General features: G+C 34.8%; 1 protein-coding gene across 1 annotated transcript; it reads left to right on the top strand.

Moving 5' to 3' along the window:
- Positions 1 to 12365: 12365 nt before the first annotated feature.
- On the top strand, positions 12366 to 22770 carry LOC102803170 (gamma-aminobutyric acid type B receptor subunit 2-like). Its single transcript, XM_085495721.1, has 13 exons — positions 12366 to 12383; positions 12996 to 13133; positions 13625 to 13795; positions 14353 to 14454; positions 14610 to 14675; positions 17175 to 17300; positions 18333 to 18398; positions 19192 to 19345; positions 19551 to 19645; positions 20684 to 20747; positions 21024 to 21107; positions 21876 to 22026; positions 22518 to 22770. Exons 1-13 carry the CDS (start codon positions 12366 to 12368, stop codon positions 22768 to 22770), a joined length of 1488 nt encoding a protein of 495 aa, XP_085351847.1.
- The last annotated feature ends 1662 nt before the right edge of the window (positions 22771 to 24432 follow it).

Genomic DNA, 24432 nt, shown 5'->3' with positions numbered 1-24432 from the left:
GTTCAAGCGATCATCATTATCGTACTATGATACAAATTTGTGCGATGTAATGGTGTGTACGGTGTTGTTCGGCAACGGACATTTTTTTTCTAAAATAGGTTCATCATGACTTTTTGAGAAAAGTCTTCGCAAATAAATACAATTTGAAAATAATTTCGGCTACGCTATGTTTGAATGTACACTTTCGCCCAGTGTTTCTCATCGGTTAAAATGCGAGTTCCAGAAATGCTTCCGAGACGCACCTTTGCAGTTTAATATTTTTTCTCGATTTGGTGATTTCGTTTCTGTTTTGTTTCAAAAAATATAAAGAGCAAGGTTTCTCACTCATACCTTTTCTATTGATTAAATAAAGCACACACCCCCAACTACACGCAGTATGACTGAAAATATCCACATACCTTAAAACTGTGTATCACACAGAAACAAACAAGTGTGAATAATTTGAATGAAATTTACGTTTAATAACACGCACATTTAATGTAGTCTCTATTTTTTTAAAGATGAAAATGAGTTCACAATATTGTGGATTCGTGGATTTCACATTTCAAACATCAGTGCACACTGTCTGTCCGTCGCGATCGGGCATTTATTTCTGTGGTAACAAATATATGACCATCAGACCGAACACACACATACAATTATGTAATGAGCAATTCGCTCTTCCCCTGTCAATGTCTCTATCATTGCTTTAGGAAAACTACGTCGTTATTAGCGAAATACATCTTAGCACAGTAGGTGGTGCGAGGAGGTAGTAGTAATTCCTGTATGTGAACTGCAATTACAAGTAAATCACAGTGCTGTTCTGTTTCAATAATGCCATGTTCTGACCCAGCGTAAATTTATTTATCTCACAATACGGTGAACGGTAATGAAATGTGAATGAAATAAAAAATGAGGGGAAATAAAACGCTGATTGCCTTCGAGGACTGTAGGTTTTATAAACAAAATGCAATCAACTACGTACTGGTACGTATCAATTAACTGGCTTCTATTCTGTAATTCACCTCCTCCCGTACATCACTAATTATATTCGATTGGTAACTTCGAACAGAGATGTGATTAAATTAAACGGAGACTCCATAAAACAGTCATAATGGGAAACCACTGATGAAGATTACGCTGCGAACAAAATTCAAAAAGTACGCAAACGATATAATTGTTAATCAAAATATTACATAGTATCTGCGCTCCCTTGTGTGCATCTATTTATTTATGTATTGGTGCCTTCGACAAAATCGTCATTAACAGTTAACACTTGCCACGGTGAATATCACACTAATAAGCAACGTGAACATACAGGTCAGCTCGGCTCTAAAATGCAGTTAAGGTCTCCAATTAACGTTAAAAGACTGTTGCGAATGACCGACGGCTGATGGCGTTTAATTGGCCGTTTTCGTATTCACATCTGTTTCATGCCGAAGTGAGATATTTCACAATACTTAAGTAAGTTTTAAATCACTCCTAATACAGCGTAACGTGTAATCTGTGTTTTTCTTTATCACCAAAGAGAATGTACACGGAATGCAGTTGTGAACAAGCTATTAGGTAATCACCTTGTAATATAGTACGTGTTTGTTTATTTCCTAGCATCTAATTTGATCAAACATTTTTTTGTCTTTTTTAATGGTTTACGTAGTATATTAATAGACCATCACCCAGCAGTCGCCGCATGTAAGCCTCTTTTAATACGTTTTGCGCGGCGAACAAATGTTTATCTCTGTTCATGCACGGGCGCCACTTGAGCCGGTATTACTGAATGTAATTATAATGCATACATCCGTTCCGCAGATTTTTCGTTGACAACGTGAGAATTCTAATTCATCTGCGTGTATTAAGCGCATTTAAGCGCGTTCAATCTCATTCTCATATGAATGCCGATTAAACGAGCTATTTCAACTGAATGTTTGGAACCGAATCTGTGGTTATAGCGACACGGTGGTAACATTGAAGTAATTCTATCAATTTGTCATCGTATCTACATGAGTAATCGGGGAGCGGTGAAACCACCCCATCGTACATTCGAATGTGTCAAACTACCGATATATAACAAACACTTTCAGATTCAACATATTCATTCATATCAGTATTGTAAAATGACATTACTGTGTAATGACAGCATTTTTTTTGATAATAAAAAAAATCCACATATAAAATTGTGTTCATTAGTTTACGTAACGTTCTGTGTCAATTTCTTTTAATTGTTAAACTGGTACATGTCGCACGTGGAAAAAAAACATGACATGTAAATAGCAGTTATTTTAACTTCTAGACAAACCACATCATGATCTAATCACTAATCAATGAATGGTTATACATTGATGAAAAGTAATTTCATTTTTGCAGGTATCATACCGACCATTAATCGAAAACATCGTAAATAGTTTACGGGAAAATATCTAGAAATTACAAAAGTGAACATTGTTGGGAATGGCAATGAACTAGATGGGGTTTCTGTGGTTATTAGTGTGCCATTCACTGGAGTTCATTATCCAACTCCTTGATTTTGGACGATAATTTAGTGCGTGAAAATGTCTGCTTATTTCAGTAAGTGGGTGATTTAAAGGGCGGTAGTCGTCGCGCCACGCATGTGCGAGATATATGGGTCTCATATAAACAAAGATGGCGACTTTGACTGTTGCGCAGATCAACGAGTACAAACAACCTCATACTTGTGATTTCATTAAAAGATCGCATTGGATTGTGGGAAAATCAATGTTTATCAACACAAATGTCGCACATGCGCAGCGCGACGACTGTCACGCTGTAATCATGTATTATGTTTGAGACGAACAGTGGTGCTTGAAATGTTACCATATTTATGGATCTTGAACACTTAGTACCATGATACTGCATGGTTACTGGTAGCAGAATATAACATGTTGTTCAGACGACACACTGATTAAGCATAGACTAATTATCGGCCATGTCAAATTTGGATATTACTTGATTTTTTTGAAACAGCCATGTTCTATCTTGCCACTACCCTGTTAGAAATAGAAGCATTATTATGCAGTAGTTATGAAATAATAGTGACGGTAGAAATAATACCAACAGCGCCAACAATGCAGATAGAAGCAACATATCCACTTGAACGTGGCAAACATAGTAAGAAACAACTTAGTCAAACGGTAGAGAAAATGTATTAATATACAAAATATATAATGATGTACCCGTGTCCAATAACGGGCACAACGTATTTCCCTATCCGATATCTGAAGGCGGGAAGACAGATCAGACATGTAAAGCTTATTATAATGCCACTGAGCGTGGCCTTTAGTATTTTCAGAATCAAATATGTACAGGAAGTTGAATGATTGAATTCGTTTAAATGTCACACGGAACGAGTGTCTGGATAGCATTATGCAATTTAACGCATGATGTCTGTTTCACAACACAAACAAATATGACGTGTGCAAGAAAATCGTGACAATAAAATGAACTCTTTGCAAAGTTGAATTGATAACAATATACATGTACCTCAAATGAAACTAATGTACAAAATGATAATGATAATGATAGTGAAATCGAAGAAAATGATAAATGTGAAGCAATTAACGTGATATCTGAAAATATTGTTTGGTGAAATCTAGTAAAAAAAATAATAAGATGGATAATTCTGATTTTCACGAAATATTTTTCATAGATTAATGCCATTTTACATGAACTAAATAGACATTTCAAAAATGATTATTGTTGACATTTTGTGATATGATTATCTTTAAAACCATGATTTGTGATAATAGATCGAAATAACCGCCAGCGACCACGAAATCGAAATGTAATGAAAAGCCAGAAAATATCAGAAAATGGAGCAGCCTTAAATATAACAATGGCATGAAATGTGACATATTAAAATTGTCATCTTGTCAAGATGAAACCCATACCCCCCACAAACTGTGTTCTACTCATCCGGCTTAGCATCAATTATTAAGCGTTTTTGTCTTTAAATTATTCATTATGCTTAGCTTTGTAAAATACGAAATAAAGTAAACATTTCCCAAATGATTCGAACAATTCAATGGTTCGATAAATAATACAATGCATTTACAGTATTCGCTGAGTTGAACGTATAACCCAGCTTACTTGATTCGTTATTTGAGGGGGCTGATTTTTACATATCAAACTGTGGATAACATAACTTTGCATATATTATTATACTTATTATTGCGTGTGATGGACTTTTATATGGATGAAATCATTTTACTTGTTGTGAGTTCACCGGGTTGCATTTTTATTGTGTGATTATCCGTTCTTGATTGTTGACCTACAGTTTTTTTGAAGATGTGGATGAAGGGGGGGGGGGGTCGTTTGATATACCATGTAGTTATACAGACTTCCGGGAACCAATCCAAGAATGTGGCGTCATTTGTTCATAGTGCAGTTGGCGTTTGTTATGACGTTGTTAAGAAATTAACGAAGGCACGATACACGAAGGAAGTCGGCATGGCGGAGGAAGATGTGATACATACTTTGTGGTATTCTCGCGATAGCTAAAACGATATACTTTTTCTCCTGCTTATATTCATAATTTAGTTGGATATGACGTATTCGTACCGGCGTACATTGCGTCCGTGCTAAACAGAAAAAACGATTCGAATGTGACGTATATATGACGCATATTTCCTAGAACACATCCCATACAGTGTTTTACATATTAAAGAATGAATTATATTTTTTCCTCTGTCAGAATTGATTTCATGACGAATATGAGGAATACCTAAGGAGTATACAAGCTAAGAAATAATCTGTTACAATTACTAGCTATTTTACATTATACTATTGTAAGAATTCCGCTATAAGCCATTTTCTTTCTATAATGTAAAAGCATCAATCGTCCGAGTTCGCTCGGGAAAGGTTGTTGTGCTTTTCAATATGAGTCACATTCCTCCGCGAATTGATGTTCAGGCTCAGCTAAGGAATCCGGGGAATTGGCGGTTCCACCGTTTTACTGACACTGTGCAGACTGGCATTGTGGTATGCGTTACATTGCAGACTTGCGATTGGCAAAAAAAAAAAGAAAAAGAAAAAGAAAAACAAACATCACCAATAAGCTTAATATTCCGCTTCGTTATAAGAATTATTTAAGGGTTGAAAGGCGAGTATATAGAAAGTAGTGTAGCATTCTTACTATATGACATCGACGCAGCCGATCCCATGATTCAACTATCAGATTTGAGTTACAACATGAAATGTGATATGCCCACTACCACAACCTCGTGTACAATGTGAACAAGAGAACTGGTGATGGTTGTAGAACCATCACTGCCTCAGCACAAAGACTGTTATGTAATACAAGGGAATGTAATGGGGGAAATGTAGTTTTACCTCTGTGTAATTCACAATATATCTGCATTACCCTTCACTGTGGAGGACAATGTGGAGTTCACTTAAATGACTGGTAGAAGCAAGGCTGGGCAAATTTTGCGAAAAAGTAGTTGATTAGAATTACCAGACACGCATTCGAGACATTGTAGGATATTGAAATATGAATGATAAACGGCAAGTGATATTTCCAGAGATATAGTTAAAGCAAGGGAGTGGCCTATTAACCCATGAAACATACTCGCGCATATCTGTCTTATTGTGTGTGTGGGGGAGGGGGGGGGGGTGTCATATACACAATCATAATAACTGGAAATAGTTTCAGAACGGAAAACTGTTTTATTAACAATAACAACTGAAATTTAGTTAATTAGCAGTTATTCAAATTTTGAGTTAGTAACTCCTGTTACTGTTATTATTGCAAAAAAACGCGCAAAAATCGAATAATGTGAAGATTTGAAAATCTTGCCTGATTTCACACGATGAACCAGTGACACAGAAAACATTAGTGTGTTTTTAAATTTACTATAAATCGTTATATAATAAAAGAGAGAGAGTTGGAGATGATGACAATATGGAATGACGCCGATGAGGAAGTATCACGACTCCGGCCTCTGTATACGGTCTGTGAAATTGTGAAGGTGACTAAGCCCAAAAGTTGAAACAATCAAGCTCATTGCGTGGTCAAAAATGAAAGATCGTATCTGGATGAACAATAACTACAATCTACGTTGTTTACTGTTAATTAAAGTTCAAGTTAAAAAATTAGAAAGTTAAACAAAACAAACAATATATGTTGCCCGTAACTCGAAGTTTGATTAACTGTTAATTGAACCTCGAGTTACAATTTGGGCGTGGTTTCACAAAAATGGGCGTGGTCATTTCTGTAACTCAAGGTTTTCGTAACTCGCTGTTCGTAACTCAATGTCCTGATGGCTACCTCCAAAACGACGAATGAGGTTGAATATTATTCTTTGTAGAAACTATTTCTCAACTTGTCTCTTTATTTAGTTTCAAGCCGTATTCAAGATGCCTACCCCTGTATAACTTACTCGTACTAGTTTTACATTGTCACTCTTCGAATAACAAAGCAAATCATTCAGGGGAATCCAAACATGTACCAGGGCGCGTAAAAACATTTTATATCACCTAAAGCAATATAGACTCGGCGCCAGCGAGATTCGAAAGCCAACTGTTTAGACAGAACCTAAGCAGTTAGCCAACTTGCTAGCGAGTTTGCTGCCCCAATACTTCGGAGACTTGCTGTAACAGAACCATAACATTTATAAAAGGCACAGTGCTGAGATTCACTTCGAGTATACCTGAAATATACTCTTACAATTGCACACGAGTCGTCAAAACGGTGACAGTTGGGATTTAACAATTTCATGAGAACATCGCAACGTTCTTTTAACACATGAAACGGATGTACATAGGTAAAATTTTGTATAGTTTCAATAGGCATACAAGCACCCATATATATTTTGACAATAAACTCCTCTTTCACATTGTGCAAATACAAACAAGACATTAAACTTTCCTGACAGTAACATGTAAGTGTTGTAGTATAAACCTGAATGAAAAGTCTGGAGTCACGGTGAATACTTCTAACGAGCCATCCCTCTAAAAACGTCTTCAACTAGCCCAGGCCAATCACTAATGTGCGGGGTCATTTCCCAAGCCAAAGCTCTTCCATAAAGCAGCAGTTTCCCACTTCAAATAATCAAAATTACCTTGATACCCTGGAGTAGTATGTCCATTGTTTCAAAACAACGACTGTCTTCTAAATTTCTCAACGTTTTGTTTACTAGAACAAAACTTTACTTTGGCAGCATTTCTTGTATTAGTTTTCATTGCACAAAAAAGCAGCAAATACTGTTACTGAAGCACAGAATGTGCATGTTTTTTCCCAACCATTCTCGCAAACTGTAAATCAAGACTTTTACTACATCCATAGTTGTTGTCACTTTGCAGCCGCAATGATGGATTTTTTTTTTTTATTTAAACAATATTTTTATTTTGTTTCAATAATGGACATACAACACAAAATATGACATCACATAATGGAAAAATAAAGAAAAAAAAAACTAAGAAAAAAAAAGAAGATCTGGTATAACATCTAAATTTACCCATTATCTAACCAATTAGTTAATGGTTCCCATTTCTGATAATGGATAAGCTATTTGTTTTTGTTTATTGCGATTTGTAGTTCAATATTTCTATTTTCCCTGATCCAACTTTTATATGCGTATTTTGTTGGATGAACCTTTTGAACCCTACATGTATATACATATTTTTTAAATAATAAAATAAAATGATTTAACAGTATATTTTCCGGTTCACATAGACCTATAATAATATTTTTGACATTACAAACCAAATTGGCAATAAGTTTGCAATCACTTTGCAACAGTCTCCACAGTCTCTTTACAACAATACAGTTAACAAATAGGTGTTTCACAAAAAGAACAGTGGGGGGGAATTGACTATTTTCCATTTATACAGTTTTACGTTAGTTGTTAAAACTCTGTGTAGAATTTTGTATTGGAATGCTCTAAGATCTGTGGAGATTGTTGTCTTGAAAGGTAGTTTGAAAATTACATTTTGTTTCATCCCATACAAATGTTGGAAGTCTATGGCAATATTTGGCTCTTCAATAATGTTTTCACACAAAGACTTGTACACCTTTTTGCTCGTCAGTGTATTAATTGCAACATACTTAGAATTCCATTTGACTTTGTTTTGAAAATCACACCACTCATGGGTATTAGCATGAATGTTCTCTCTCCATTCATCTGGTATTGCAGAGATTAGGCCTTGTATAGTATGGTATTCTGTCAAAGTGATACCTTTTACCTTCCAATATTGCCAGTCATGAAAGTTTCCATAGAAATCGATTAGGTCTATTATTCTTAATACTTTTTTCCTTGCCAAACTTTTCAGATAGACTGTACGAAAGCCAATTTTTAAAAATCTATTGTTCCATAATATTTGTTTATCAATTTCAGATGTTGTTTTTGGAGTGTATGATGTCAGAGATGACCATTCCCAGATAATATCATAATAAAAGGGTGGGATTTGATTTTCAAATTCTGATTCATCATAGTTGCAAAAAAACACAAGGTCCCCAAACTTTTTCAATAGTCCCTTCAATATATCCTTCCATCCGGCTTGGCTATCAGAAACAAACCGTTTCACCCACATAATCTGTTGTGCTTTAAAAAAGGAGTCCACCTCAATCATATTCAATCCACCTCTTTCAATATCTGAAATAAGGATGTTTCTTTTAATTTTATCCTTTCCATTCCAAATAAAATTGTAAATAATACTATTGATTTTTTTTATAATAGATTTTGGCACAGAAATCATTGATGCTAAATATATGAATTGGGAAAGACCAAAGGTTTTAAGGATCTGTATTTTACCAATTATTGAGAGTTTTCTTCTAGACCATAATGAGCATACTGACTTCAGACTGTTAATTTTCTTTGAAAAATTTTCTTCAATAGACATGTCAGATGCATATGTGAAAAAGACTCCCAAAATTGTTATTCCATTTGACCATTTAATATTTATTTTCTCTTTTGGTCTGTGACCATACCCCAACAAAAGAGCCTCAGTTTTATCCTTATTTAGATTTAATCCTGAACATTTTCCAAATTTGTAAACTGTATTGAAGAGCGGTATCATTGAGGTGGGCTTAATTGTACAGGTTATGTCGTCTGCATACATTACTAACTTGATAAATTTTTTAAAGGCACCAATACCATTTATAGTTGAATTATTTCGAATACTGATTGCAAGTAATTCCACTACTGTTATAAACAGATAAGGGGATAAGGGGTCTCCCTGCCGCACACCTTTTGCAATGGGAAAGTAACCAGTTGACTTTCCATGATTCATCACGCAGGAAGAGATGCTACTGTAAAATGTTTTTACCCAATTTATAAAGGAATTACCAAAATTAAATACCTCCAATGTTTTTATCAGAAAATTGTGATCAACAGAATCAAAAGCTTTTTTGAAATCCAATGATATTAACACGCCATGTGTATTTTGATGTCTAGTTAGCCACATTACATCAAAAACTGTGCGAATTGCATCACCTATAAATCTGTCCTTCACAAACGCACATTGGTCTGGGTGAATGATAGTTGGCAGGATGGCATAAATGCGTTTTGCAATTGCTTTAGAGGCTATCTTGACATCTGTATTAATGAGGGAGATTGGTCTATAGTTTTCAAGGAATGTTTTATCTTTGCCTTTTTTAGCAATCAGGATTATGACCCCTTGTCTTTGCGACTCTGTTAACTGTCCCTTTCTATGAGAGTAATTTAAGCTATTGAGTAAATGTGAACTAATAATGTTCCAAAATGTTAGATAAAATTCAGCTGACAAGCCATCATTACCAGGTGTTTTATCTTTTGGTAATAAAGTTAAGGCTCTAAAACATTCATTCAAAGTTAGTGCTCCCTCACAAGACTGCTTTGCTTCCTCACCTAGGCAAGGGATGTTAGTACTGTATAAAAATTGTTGAGCGCCCAGTTCTGATTCTGTTAAATGATTTTTCGCATACAAATTTGAGTAGAACTCTTTAATATAGGACATGATGTGATCAGTATTTGTTTCCTCAGTATTGTTAATTTGTAAGCGTTTCACAGTTGTTTTAGTTTTGTTTGATCTCTCCAGATGCAGAAAAAAATTATTACTTTTTTCTCCCAGCTCGTAATGATTACATCTAGATCGTATAATGGAACCCTGTACTTTATCATTCCAGATTTTTTCTATTTTCAATTTTGTCTCATGATATTGTTCTGTTTTAATTTCATTATCAAGATTATTTTCCAAGTCCTCAATCAATGATTCCAGTTCATGAAGTTTTTTGTTTTTTTCTTGAGCTTTTGATTTTGAATAGGTCATTGTAAAACGTCTTATTTTATACTTTAGATATTCCCAGGAAATCATTGGGTCTTTGCCTGAAAGCTCAGACTCCCACTGCTTGATTTGATTTGATAGCTTTAGGAAATAATTTCTATCTTTACACAAGGAATTATTAAATTTCCAGTAGGACCGACCATGTCTGCCCCATGATTCACTTTGAATACAGAGAGTAATAGCTGAGTGATCTGAGCAGATGGATGGATGGTTTGATTTCTACTGACTTCACAAGATCTTGTAGGGTATCAGAAATGAACCAATAATCAAGACGACATTGTATGACAGGAGATTTTTGTCTCCATGTGAAGCGTTTGCTGTTTGGATTTTTTATCCGCCAAATGTCCACCAGATCAAAATTAGACAGTTTATCATTCACTTTATCTATTAATCGTTTTTTGTATTTTAGATTCCCTCCTTGTTTCTCCAGTGTAGGGTTAAGGCATACATTAAAATCTCCTCCCAAAATTAATTGCTTACCCTCACCTAACATGTTATTAAAACTAGAGCCCCACAAATCATAAAACAGAAGTTGTTCACTGGAGATACTGGGTGCGTAGATGCTTCCCAATACCATTCGTAAATTTTGGATGGTAACATCCAGATACACAAATCTCCCTTCATCATCATTGATGTTATCATGAATTGTAATATTGGCTAATTGTCTAAATAAAATACATACACCCCTACTGTGATTAGTACCATGTGAGAAAAATATTTTGCCATTCCATTGTTTTGTCCACTGCTCTTCAACCTCTTGAGAACTGTAAGTCTCTTGCAGCAAAATAATGTCGCATTTTTTGCGTTTCAACCATGCAAATAATTTGGTTCTCTTTATATTGTTTCTAATACCCCTCACATTAAGTGAGAGTAATTTAATTGGGAGATCATTCATGGCAAACTATATTCAATGCCTTAATTGGTTTACAGTATACCAGATCATAAATAAAAAAACCAAAAAAAAAACGAGAGAGCGAAAAAGCAGGCGACAAAAGCAACGAGGAAGGAAAAACAAAAAAGGGGGACCAGACCAAACAACAGAAAAGTACAAAAGTTGCATGCATTGTGACGTATTTTGACCCCCAGAATTTGACCTTGCATTCTGGCTACATTTACCTCCCTTTCATACCAGTTCAATTTCCTTTCATTATTTCATCCAGATTCCATGAAATTTAATATCTAAAACCAACCTTTTTTTCACAGTCACTCTAGTTTTCACTTTTCTAAAAATATTTTATTGATCAAAAGACTTTTCACTCCCATCATGCAATCTCTCATAGCACTTCCGCAGACACAGCGTTGATCACCAACATAACTACAAATAACCTCGCTCTCAGGAGCTGAGGAATGAGGAAAGGGTATAACACTGAATAACGTCAGTGCGATGTCAAGAGGCAGTTCAATTATACATATAAATATACATTCTACATACATTCGCTAATATATTATTCGTCGTAGTTTTGCTATGATCAAAAAGCGTGACATTTTGCATATTGCCGCCAGTTTACGATAATTGTCAGAATATTGCCGTTGGAGTTACGAATATTTCCAATTATATAACTACAGATTCACATGCATTTAGTGTGTGGTTATTAAAGACACCCAATTTTCACGTTTCAACTAACATAGAAAGGGTAACGAAGTGTAAACCGAGTATGTTCTTCCGTAATCTACTATCTAGTAAAATACAAAATAATTTTATTCTGGTAATACTGCGAAAATTAGTTGATATTATTGTTGTTTTAAATTATATTTTTTATGAAAAAACAAGCAAAATAAACAACTTTTAATACAGAATTATTTAAATCATAAATACGCAGACCAGAGTACTTGTCGCGTAGCCTCATAGAAGCGGAGAGAAGATGTTCTGGCCTACAACGATCAATTTTATCGGGGATATATGCTGAATAAGTTAAATACGGGGCATGATATTTCGTCGTGAGTAAATGAAAATTGGACGAAATCGGTATTTTTGTATTAAAATATATTCTAATATGGTTGATTTAAACGATACTGGCCATAAGCATTATAGAATGAGACCTGACTAAAATTTGTAATTACTTGCATTGTAAGTACTTGCATGCATGCACGTAAGCATGAAAACAAGCATGGCTTGGACATTTTGTGTAAGCTGGCTCTCCTAGTGAAAATTAATTATTAGAAACAACATAACATTTCCACATAGGAGGCCGGCATGCTTTGATATACACGTCCGAACTAGTCACTGCTGGACTGTGTTCACTACGTGCCGTTTCGAGTTGTTGATGTTTGGACATCCAATGTTACGCAGTAGGGGCGAGTTTACCTGCAGTCGCGAGGCACTTGTCGTGAACGGAAATTTGATACATGTATTGCGGGTTATCATCTATATATGTGTTTATCTGTACCTTAATAATACTAAGAAAAGGTTGAATCGGAGGCTTGCGGCTCTCGAATGCCTCTTCAGTGAATTTTAAACGGTATTTAACACAAATCTTGAATGTCAAGCGTGTGACTGATTTTACTCAGGCAGATTTTGTGCGGTGCGCGGTAAATAAGTAAACAAATTAAAATCTTAAAAAAATACACAAGTATATATCACAGAGACAGACAAACAGACAGATTAACATGTACAGACTCTTTGTAATTAAGATAGGTATAATTAAGCTAATACTTCCACCACAATTGTGATATTAAATAGAAAGACACATTTGTAATTAAAATAATCTTTGTTTTTATTATGTATATTATTACGACAGTGTGTCGCCGGTGCAGCGGTGAATTCGATGTATGAGCTGCTATACAGGGAACCAACGAAGATTTTCATTCTTGGACCAGCATGCTCTGCGCCTTCAGAGGCAACGACACAGGCAGCATGGTACTGGAGTTTGGTGCAGGTAATCCCCCCCCCCCCGTATGCATAGTTTCGTTAATCATATGGAAAAACATGCCCTGTACGACTTATGCGTGTTCTGTGTTAGTTAAAGCGGCAGAGTCGTCACCTGCGCATGCGCCAGATGACCATAGCGTGTCAATGTTTACAAACAAGCGTCTACCCATGAGTCTTTGCGTTTTTAGCGTGTGTTGTTCTGGAACTCAATTCTCGCGCGTGCGCAGGTGACAACCTTCTCGCTTTAAATATGTCCTACAGGGAAATTAGGGCTTAGTCACCTGATATTTTCCAATTTAGGGAACAAATAAATCTCTTACGTCAGACACAAACGGCCGTCACGTCGGTCACACAAATTTATTTTTGTTTTTTTCAAATTTTGTTCCATTTCCCTCCACCTGTTCATTATCACTCTATCACTATGAACGAATTGTGATTGGCCAATTGCATCTTGGGTCTATCATTGCGTTTACACGAATCAAAACTTTTGCGTTTCAGATGTCCTATTCTGCTCTTTCCGTTACTCTGTCGGATAAAATTAAGTTCCCTTATTTCACACGAATCAAGCCACCCGATGTCGCACTTAACGTAGCTAGGTTAGCATTGATACAACATTATGGCTGGAATAAAGTGGCAACTATAACAGAGGCCGAGAATATCTGGCTAACCGTAAGTAACTATATATATATATATTTATTTATTATATTTATTATTTAAAATTAACATTATTTCATTATATAATGTGTTGTGCTATGGTTCTGATTATATAATTATTATAAAATACATTTTTGGGAATAGTACATCAATCTAAATTAACATGAATTATGGATAAGAATCGTACATGTCGTGTTTGCGGTTCTAAATCTGTATTGTGTAGTATTTTTATGCAATCTTCACTGAATTTTACAAAGATAAACGTGTTTAATGTGTTATCTCTTCGACACAATCCACCTATAATTATAATGATTTTTATTAATATCGTGTCTTCAGTGATATATTGACTTACACATCAAAATGATAAATAGAAAATAATAAAAAAAATACATTGACTAAAATAGCTACATGATCAGACCGCCATATTGGATTCACGAAAATGACATACAATGTTCAAACATCAATATTTTGGGTTCTACTTAATCGCTGAAAACTTCGGTCATACCATCAATGTTTTAGTATGTAACTTCGTATCATGGTTCCACTACATATCTTTCTTTTTTTTAAATCAGGGAACAAATGATATGATCGAGAAAATGACCGCAGCGGGCATGGAGGTAGCTACGTCAGAAACGTTTCGAGAAGATCCAAGACTGCAGATGGAAAACATAAAGGTGAAAGACTCTCAATATATGTATGTTAAAGTTGCTTCAAACAAAGAAATCATTTTTAATACTAACAATTATTTCTGCTTAAACCCCTCTGTAAAATACTTGGTTATAATGTGAAAACATTGACTGATTGTTGTCACTTTTCGCATTATTAACAGAGCAAAGATGTGAGAATTATCTACGGTAACTTCTATGCTCCAGCATCGATAAAGGTGTTTTGCGAGGTACGTGTCTTTTTCAGTTGGCGATATACAGTCGATATACATGTGTTAAGAATGCTTAGCGATCAGCAATGTACTATCACCGGGATTGATTACCGCAGCAACATAGGCAATGGGTGCATTTACTTTTACGCCTATTTTTTCTGTTGCACGTGCCGGATATTATGTGTATGATGGATAATGAAACGAGCTAGGTAGATTAGGCATGTTATATTTTGCTATTGTTTGATCACGAGCGGATTTAGAGGGAGACGCGCCAGGCGCCCCCCTTTCGATCACGTCAATAGGAGCGCGTTCCTTACCGAATTTCTGGGTCCGCCAGTGTTGATATTAATATGCCAATGGCAGTTATTTAATCAGCCAATATCAAACATAAAATCAAGAATGGGATGACCCACGACAAATTGCATTTCAATGATTTAGACAGAGTAGTTGTTAATTCATAACAAGTTTGATATGGTTCTATCCTGGTCTAATAAGTATAATGGTATTATGAAATCACACATCCGAATTTTGGCCCAACTTTAAAATAAACATAGTTTCTCTACAAGTGTGCTAATGTTAATACGTTTAAGGTACATGTTTTCTTTCATTGCTGCAATGTTATGTGTTTATTGTCCATATTATGATATTTTGTACATGACGTCATTTTGACACCATAACACGTTTTTTGAGTAAATTAAACTCCAAAAATAATCATCATGACTCGCTCAACTAGTTGCCAATTCTCGGAAAAGTTGAAAATTCACCTATAGTAGCAATTATCAGACTGTTAGTGGGTGGGATGAAGCCATTGCAATTCAGTATTATTTATTCCATGTTTGGTAAGTCTATCAGGTAGCACAGTCAATACTTTTAATGACCAGATGAGTTGAGAAAAACAGCAATGATCTGTTGACACGCATCAAGTAAAATGTCACTGAGACCCAAATAAATGTGTATGTTGGTTTCAAAGTTATGTGAGGGTGATTGATTTCAATTGTAATGACTGTACTAGTACTCGACAACTGTAATTTGAGGTGCATATCACTTTGCTGCTAGATGCACTGTACTTAGACGTTTCTTGAATGGATTCTGATTGATGAGTAGCTCCGATAGGTCTAGTTTGTTGTGGCACAGCTGTAGGTACATCTGAATTTCACGAATGACTTATTCAGTCTTCTTCACAATTGATTTTCCATGCCTGTATATTTTGGATTACGTTACAAGAATTACGTAGTTGATTGTATGATGGAGTCATTATTGGCCAAGATTATAATACACAGTCCAATAGTGAAATATAATTTTGAAAATATCCTTTAATGGTTTCATGAGTGTTAAATTTCTTAACCTATTTCATATATACTGATGATACAATTTCTAAATACGCACAACTTTTAATACAACATGCATTGTTTTGTTTTTTATCTGCTACAATTCGCGACTATACACTTTTTGTTGATGAACACCTTAAATGAAAGCGAAAGATGATGTTGTTGAAATCCAAATATAAAGAAATGTTTAGCCCAAGTATAACAGGATTTCCACCATTTGGCATGGCAACGAAATCAACAACATAACATGAAATGCATATTGTTAATAACACAATTATATTTTTCGAAGACTATATAGCTAATTGTCACCAAAACTAATTTCAATGTAAGAAATCTATTAGTTTCTATTAGTTTGAGCAAGATTAATTAATTTTTAATTAGGGTAATTTAGGTACGAATTGTTACACTTGTATTCAAGCTATCGCAGAGCATATTGGCTGATTGGCATTAAAGGTAAGATCGCCGTTTATAAACCCGCATGCCCCATTTCTTATAAGCAAATGATGATTTTGTAAAGTAATTACAGCTTATACGGTTTCGAAAATACATGGGTAACATAATAGTAATTTTCGAGTCAATTAAAGTCGTGACTTTTTCATGACATGGGTGAAACGCATATCCGTACACGGTGAAGTTAAGGTTGCTACAGTTTGAAATGACATCTCTGCTTTTTATCACACCACATTCCTGATATTGAGATAGGGGTATACTTTGAAGTCAGCGACAATGTTTAATTTGATTACTAGGATTTTTTTACATAATATATAGAGATAACAACAACAATTATTATACATCTGTCACCGTAACGCCATAAGTTACAGCGTGCCGTAATTTTGCGGTATTTTACGGGGTATTTTCATCCTACCATATTAGGAAATGTGAATTTTAAATATGGAATGATTACGCGCGTGATCGTCCTCTAATAATAAAAACAAACACCAGGGTTTGACCAGACTCAACAAAAAGAAGTTCGCTGATTCTGTTCTGTTCCCATGATGAATCCTTTGAAGGAAAAGATGTATAATAATAAGGTTATTATGAGGATACCTCAAATTATACACTCAGACAGTATGCCGTTGCGACGGCGTACTGTCTGGGTTCATACTTTGAGCTATCCTCGTAATAACCTTATATTTTTCATACTGATTTCACAGTGATACAGAAAACTTGTTCAAACTTGTTCTTACAGGCTTACAGATTGGGAATGTATGGGGCTAAATACGTATGGATAGCACGCGGTGGGATTTCTCGTGACAGTGATCGTGACATTGATACTGGCGCCTGTACATTTGATCAAATCTTGGAAGTCATGGAGGTATGTAATGAATTAATTGGCTTGCATCAAACACATTCACGTACAAGGTGAGATCAAGATATTGAACTTATAGAGCGTTTAAATCTTAACAATATTTAGTTAAGCAGTACCTTTCCGCCAAATGCCAGGACTATATATCCCTGAAATGTATATGCATGTGTTACCATGTCAACAAATATAATCATAGGTTGACTTGGTATTGAGCTGATAGGTGAGTGTATGGCGCCACCATACGACATATAATGGTAAGTTTGCCTATGATGGAGTTTCAACCATTTGAACTGTACATGTATTGAGTTGTGTTGTAATATGTTATTGGCAGAGTAATACCCGTATAATTGTTCGTGCTCTTAAGCTAGTCGCACAATCCGTGCGATTACCAGTATAATACATTGATACTAATTGGTTCGACTGCTTCACAAAAGTTACTTCATCATCCACCGATTTCTTGGGTTTCATACATTAAATGTAATCGGTCATTTTAGGTATACTTAACAGATTCACGTACACAGTCGAATGGAAACATGGAACACTAGTTGACCAAAGCATGTGATACAATGCATGTTACATTTACTAACAGTCGCACATAACACTAAATTAATCATATATTCATATATGCAACTTTGCTAAAGTTTCGTTCTATATCATATCACTCTTGTTATTTAAATTGCTCATTTACGTTATCACTTCAGTTCAGTTCTAAGACGCTCGCCGCAAAGTAATCATGGCGAATTTTCACAAACATCATTTACCTCAAAATAGTCTTATATTTTTTAGCCTGACGCATCTCAATAAAATGATTATAAATAATTTGTATTGATCTGGACCCCCCAGAAAACACCTGACCAATTCATACTTTAATGCAGGAACGTTTGAGTCCATATTCATACACAAGTAAGCATTTCCGTGCAGTCGCATGAATAAGACCTGACGACATGGACTGATTGATTAGAAAATTAATATAAATATATAAGTGCAAATAGCAATCAGTGTATAATTATTGTTTTATAATCCACATACTATCATTTTCAGGGCATGTTGTCAGTTGGGACGTGCACAATCAACCCGGAGAAGACGTCTAAAGGTGTTTCTGGCATGGTGAGTAAAAACGAGAACAGTCAAATACAATTTATTTCCAAATAAGAGGTGTAAATTTCACTCACATGTCATGCATAAATAATTATTATAGATACGTGCAATCACATCAACGTGGTATCCCACAGAGACGTAAAATAACGTACACAAGAGTGGTTGGATAATTTGTTTGTTATTTGTAACTAAATATTGTTTATATTGCTATATTTTGGTGTTACTTGACTATCAATGTCTTTGATTGCGCTAGCGTTTCTTTATTGCTTTGTTCTTCACAGCGAATAATATCAGGTTATCCCAGAATGCTAATCGAGAACAGTTTTGTAACTTCAGTTACTCGAACTGAAAAACAATACAGACTTTATTAAAATACTTTTGAAATGAATATTCATGCAGAACACGCAAGAACAAAACAATTTTATTATAAATCTTCTGTACCAACAATTTCAGAAACATTTTTTGTCGGCAATATTAAAAAAGTAACATATTAGGAAAGTGACATATCTCAGGCAATGTTTGATACATTTAAAATGGAATTAAACGATGGGGTACTCCAGTCTAGATTTGCTACGAACCACGAACACATGTTCGTTATAACCGCTTTTGTTGAAACTGATAAATATTATTATTAAATAATCAATATATTATTTTCCATGTGCACAGTCTTTGTCGACAAAAGCACATGTATAATCCCTTTAGTGGTATGATCGATTACATTCTCTACTTGATGATACATAATTTTTCTTTAAAATGACGCACGTGGACCCCGATCAATGATTCATTTTCCCAAACGTTTTAGACGCCGGACGAGTACTTTGCTGCGTTTGACGAATTTACAAATCATACTGCGGAAACTCTAACTGGATTCGAAATTGCACCGTTTGCTTATGATTCAGTGTGGGCCATTGCTCTGGCACTGAACAACACAGTAAACGTATTAAAGTCATCTGGTGGTATGTATAATTTTATTCTCAAATATATTAAAATACGCTTTCTCACTTGTAGTCATCTGACAACGATTGATTTCCCCTGAAACATCGCTGACATGTTGGTTACAATATGCTACATCAACTTTTTTGTAATTTTCAATTTCTCTCTCTATATACATACATTAAAATAATGATTTTCCGCGTTTTATTTTCACGTTGATTTTACTAGATACAAAGCGCTTGGAAGATTTCACTTACGGCGATTTTGAACTGTCGGATATTATCTTGTCAAGCCTTCGCAATGTAACATTTAATGGCGTGGTGGTAAGTAAAAACGGTGACATTGCCGATTGCCCAACAAAAGCTTTATTGTATTAACAATCTCACCTAAAGTGCTCAGTTCTAAAAATACATTACAAAGCTTTGATTCTGAACCAATAATTATTAATAAAATAGTTGACTGTGACTGCTCTGATTTTGTATTGTACACTTACCCTCGTGTATCTGAATATAGTTCATCATAAAAATATAATATTAATATTTAAGGTCGTTCGATTTCATTTAATATATTAATTGTATGATATAAGTGCCGATTAATTATTTCTTTGACGCGTTTTTTTTATACAATACGAACTATTTTTTTTTAGAAACAAATGTTTGAAAAATATTACCAAATTGACATTTTTTGGAAAAATTTGAGTCTATATCATTTCATAGCAAACAGGTTGGCATTGATAATTCGTGTTTATCAAAGGTAAAATCAAAAATTGTATTCCGACTATGGGTACTCTGACACAATTTGAAAACATAATGAAACATTATTTCTGCAGAAGCCAGCACTAAAATAGTTTTAGAAAAAACGCGGTTGGTGTTTGAGCCACTTTGTATAAGAGAAGAAGCTTAGTGACTATATATTTTTTTGTTTTTGTGTGTTGTAAAACTGCGCATTACAACACGTAGTTGTAAAATTCAAGGAAAGTACGATTACCCCTTTCAGTGGAATTGTTAATTCGGTAAACCCTACTTATAGTTTCTGACAATTTGCAATCAGCACTTTACGTTGGCATTACGCAGAAGCATATATATATATATATATATATATATATATATATATATATATATAATATGAAAAATCACAGAATGGAACAATTTTATTATTTAAACTTTATATTCGAATAGATCGATGATTAGATTTAAAACTGATTCAATAATCCTAAATTTACTGATTATTATTTACTGTGTGCATTATGATTCTCCATATATCCTTTACTCAATAATGTATTGTTACAGTAAAATATTGTTTATTGACCCATTTAGGATTCAGATTATTGTTTCACTTTTTTATTATTTAATTGTTTATAGTCGCACATTATATTTAATGAAAATGGCGATGCAGTACCGGATTTAAAATATCAGCAATATCAAGGTACAGTAGCATTATACATAACTCTACCAGGTTGCCTACCCTGTAGGCTGTCGAGTTTGTACATTATTCATTCATTCATTAATTCACTCACTCACTCACTCACTCACTCACTCACTCACTCACTCACTCACTCACTCACTCACTCACTCACTCACTCACTCACTCACTCACACATTCACTCATTCAATCAGTCAGTCATATACGTCAGTCGGTAGCCGTCATCTTAATCCCAGAGCCGTGCATTTTAAAATCAGTGTTTTATTTCTTGCTCAACAGACGGAGTGAGAGTTGATGTTGGCATTTACCAATCGAAGACAGGTATTATTACATTTGACGCCGATAACCCAGTGATATGGAAAGGTATACGTACTGTATTATCGATTATTATTAATACAAATATATAGCATGTCTATTCTTCGGTTGTGGTTGTGCAGTTCAATAATGACGAGAAGCAGAGTATCAAGAAGGAGATTTAGTTAAAATGAGATTAGACTATTATTGGAATTGCTTATATGTACGCATGCACGGGAATTAAGTTCTAAACGACGATAACAACACACGTTAAAACGAAAAGACTCATGGGTAGACGCTTGTTTGTAAACAATGACACACTGTGGGGCATCTGACGCATGCGCAGGTGACGATTCCCCGCTTTAAGAATGTTTTTTTTTTTTGCATTTTTAAAACAAACGCTTAGACATTTCTCTTAGAACGTTTGATTATTCCAATCACTCCTTAAATAAAAAAGGCAGGTCATCTGTATTCGTTTTGCGAATGATTTGTTTTTTATCTCGGTGATTTAACTTTCATGAGAGCTTGCGTTTGATGTTACATAACATTAATTTTCCATAACTAAGATTACAAAGGCGAACACTATCCAAGCCAAATACCAGATATAACACCGTCGCGTTATCTTCCTAGTGAAATGAGGCAAACACAAACTCTACCATGCTACATATATCGGGAAGACATCTTGACAAGCGTTCAAGAGCATATCGAGCAGAATCATTTTTTTTGTATAACCCTAGGGGCAGTGGCTATTCACGATGTAATAAACGTATGAGCGGCTCGGCCAATACCCTGACTGCCTTTCACCGCAGTAATTTGACTATTCATAATTGTTTGCAGGAGGAGAACCACCAAACGACCACATTCATTTGGAAAATGTCATCCTCAAAATACCATTCCACATATATGTGCTTATGTCTTCATGTGCCTTTATTGGTATTACGTGCGCTCTGTGTTTCCTTGTCTTCAATTTGAAATATCGACATAAAAGGTAGTATACCTTAAGTTTAACTTATGCTGTTCATATTTCCAATTCCCTAATTTATAATCACCAAATCTCAAGACATTTTTCTCTTCTTTGCACGTTTGCACTGCATTCTGCGACACCGCTGGTTATTTCACCACACATGCTACATACATTTTACCGTTTTGAAGTCGCTCACGTAGTGCAAAAATATGTCATAATCCTATATAACATGAACAAAAATGCCAGACAACCAATCAAATAGAAATATACTATACGACATCAACATACAGTAATATCGTTCATTTCATGTAAGTGAAATCAGCTTGGATATAAGTTAAATGACGTATTTGTCACCGTCTATTGTTTTTCTGACATACATGTATGTGGAAGAATCCATACCATAGTTTATAAATTCAGATTTCTGTTTATATAACATCACATGGAGCGAGTCTATTTTTTTTCAAACCTATTATAGACACACTGTATTTGATTGACGTGTTTCATTTGTTTTAAAGAATAATTAAGATGTCGTCACCAACAATCAATAACATCATTTTGGTGGGATGCATCGTGACTTATCTGACAGTGTTTATGTCTGCATTCGAGAGTGCGCAGTTGGAGTCAATCACGTACTGTAAACTGAGTACGTATTTATTGATGATCGGGTTCTCAACTGCATACGGTGGATTATTTTCGAAAACGTGGAGAGTCCATGTACTGTTCACCAACAAAGAACTGAAAAAGAAGGTTTGTACTAACATCTGTTAATATAAACTGAGTTGATTTGTATCAATTTCAAATATTAAATTCCCTAGACAGACAGACGCCAGACAGTTCAACATATTTATATTTTTGAGGTCTTATACCCTGGTATATGTCTATGTGCATGTCTTTACAATGATAGATAAAAGCAACAATTGCCATTTTTCATTTTATCGTTCTACCAACTGATACACATTTTTTGGGGGTACGGATTCTCCATGATTGTATTCGTTTCCGCGGCATGTCTCGGTGATTACATACTAAACTAATACCACATACTGTTTTTTTCACGGCAGGTAGTAAAAGACACGCAACTAATTGTTCTTGTTTGTGTTCTTCTGTTTATCGACCTTCTTATAATTATTGTATGGGAATCACTAGACCCCTTGATGATTGATACGCGCCCCTCGCCGCAATTAGTAAGTAACGAAAGAAATTCACAATGTCGTGAACGGAAAGTCTTTATAGCGGTGTTAGTACTTATATTTTATTGATTGATACAGTGAATTATAGTAAATATACCCCTCGACGACTAAACATTATGAATGGAAAAATACATTGAAGTAGCGAGACTATTATTTGTGTTGAAAATAACATTTATTTATTAATTGCACTATAAACTTTCATATGATAAAATCAACATAACATAGAATGTCATGTCAGTTGATTAAAATGTTGATTTTCTGAAAAGAAGCAAGGCAGCCTCAGTTAGAAGATGAAAACAAGTATGCAAATAATAGCCTCGCTACAAAATATGGCAATGTTTCTTTAGACCAGCCGTATAATATATGACAGTCGGAGTCATCGTTGTTTACTCTATACCACGCAATGTGTACGCTGGTATACGTCCATGCACGCAATGTTTGATGTCTATGAATCATTATCGAGGGTATGTTTGACACGGTTTGATAATGCCTGTGTGGCTATCTTGTAGACAGTGTTTAATAATGTAACTGGGCGGCGGTTGTTAAGGTCATCCGCAGAACCACTTTTAAAAATAATGAGCACGTCACGTTGTTGACATGTCAAATGATTTCCACTACCCCCAAATAAGATTGATATAGCCTAGCACTAAAACACAAATATCATGCCAAAAGAAACGATAAAGTTTAACCGTGAGTCCATCTCAACAATACAACAATTCGGGCCATTTCTAGCAGCGCGACGAAGCATTTTTGTTTTGAAAGCACGCCCTCAAAATGCCCCCTTTATATTCCGTGTTTAAACATCTTCTAACAAATTATCTAAGCTGATATTTTTGTTTTGTATAACGCCAAGGAAAAAAACGTTTCTTGACACGAAGAATTTACTTTGTCTGAGTAACATATTTACCTTTACCTGTTTTTTGCGGCTTTCATTTCTTAACCAAAGAAATGCTTTTACTTACTTCAAACTTTTCCACCCAAATATGTACTCAAATAATAAAAGATGAAATTCAATCACGACATTTGTAATTTGGTATAGATTGCTAGCACATAAAGCGGTATAATCTGGAGAGATGTCTCAAAATCCCGGAAGAGTTTTTATAGGGATGTTATAACACTGGCATATTCTTAAATCATAAATCGTTTTTTTTTTCATCAAACATTGTTACTGACATCCTTATAATACAATGTCACACTAATGAAATTATTTATCTATTGCAAGTATTTGTTAATAAGACTTATG

Source organism: Saccoglossus kowalevskii, chromosome 22 (assembly GCF_978046115.1).
Source record: "Saccoglossus kowalevskii chromosome 22, keSacKowa6.1, whole genome shotgun sequence".
Classification (NCBI taxonomy): Eukaryota; Metazoa; Hemichordata; class Enteropneusta; family Harrimaniidae; genus Saccoglossus; species Saccoglossus kowalevskii.
The sequence above is the reverse complement of the archived record's forward strand: the minus strand, read 5'-3'. Positions and strand labels throughout refer to the sequence as shown.

What these genes read in the sequence shown, in the direction of transcription:
- LOC102803170 (XM_085495721.1), top strand. An exon ending in AAAATATCAGCAATATCAAG is followed by an intron (nt 20,748 to 21,023) that starts GTACAGTAGCAT and finishes CTTGCTCAACAG; the next exon opens with ACGGAGTGAGAGTTGATGTT. An exon ending in TTGAAATATCGACATAAAAG is followed by an intron (nt 22,027 to 22,517) that starts GTAGTATACCTT and finishes TTTGTTTTAAAG; the next exon opens with AATAATTAAGATGTCGTCAC.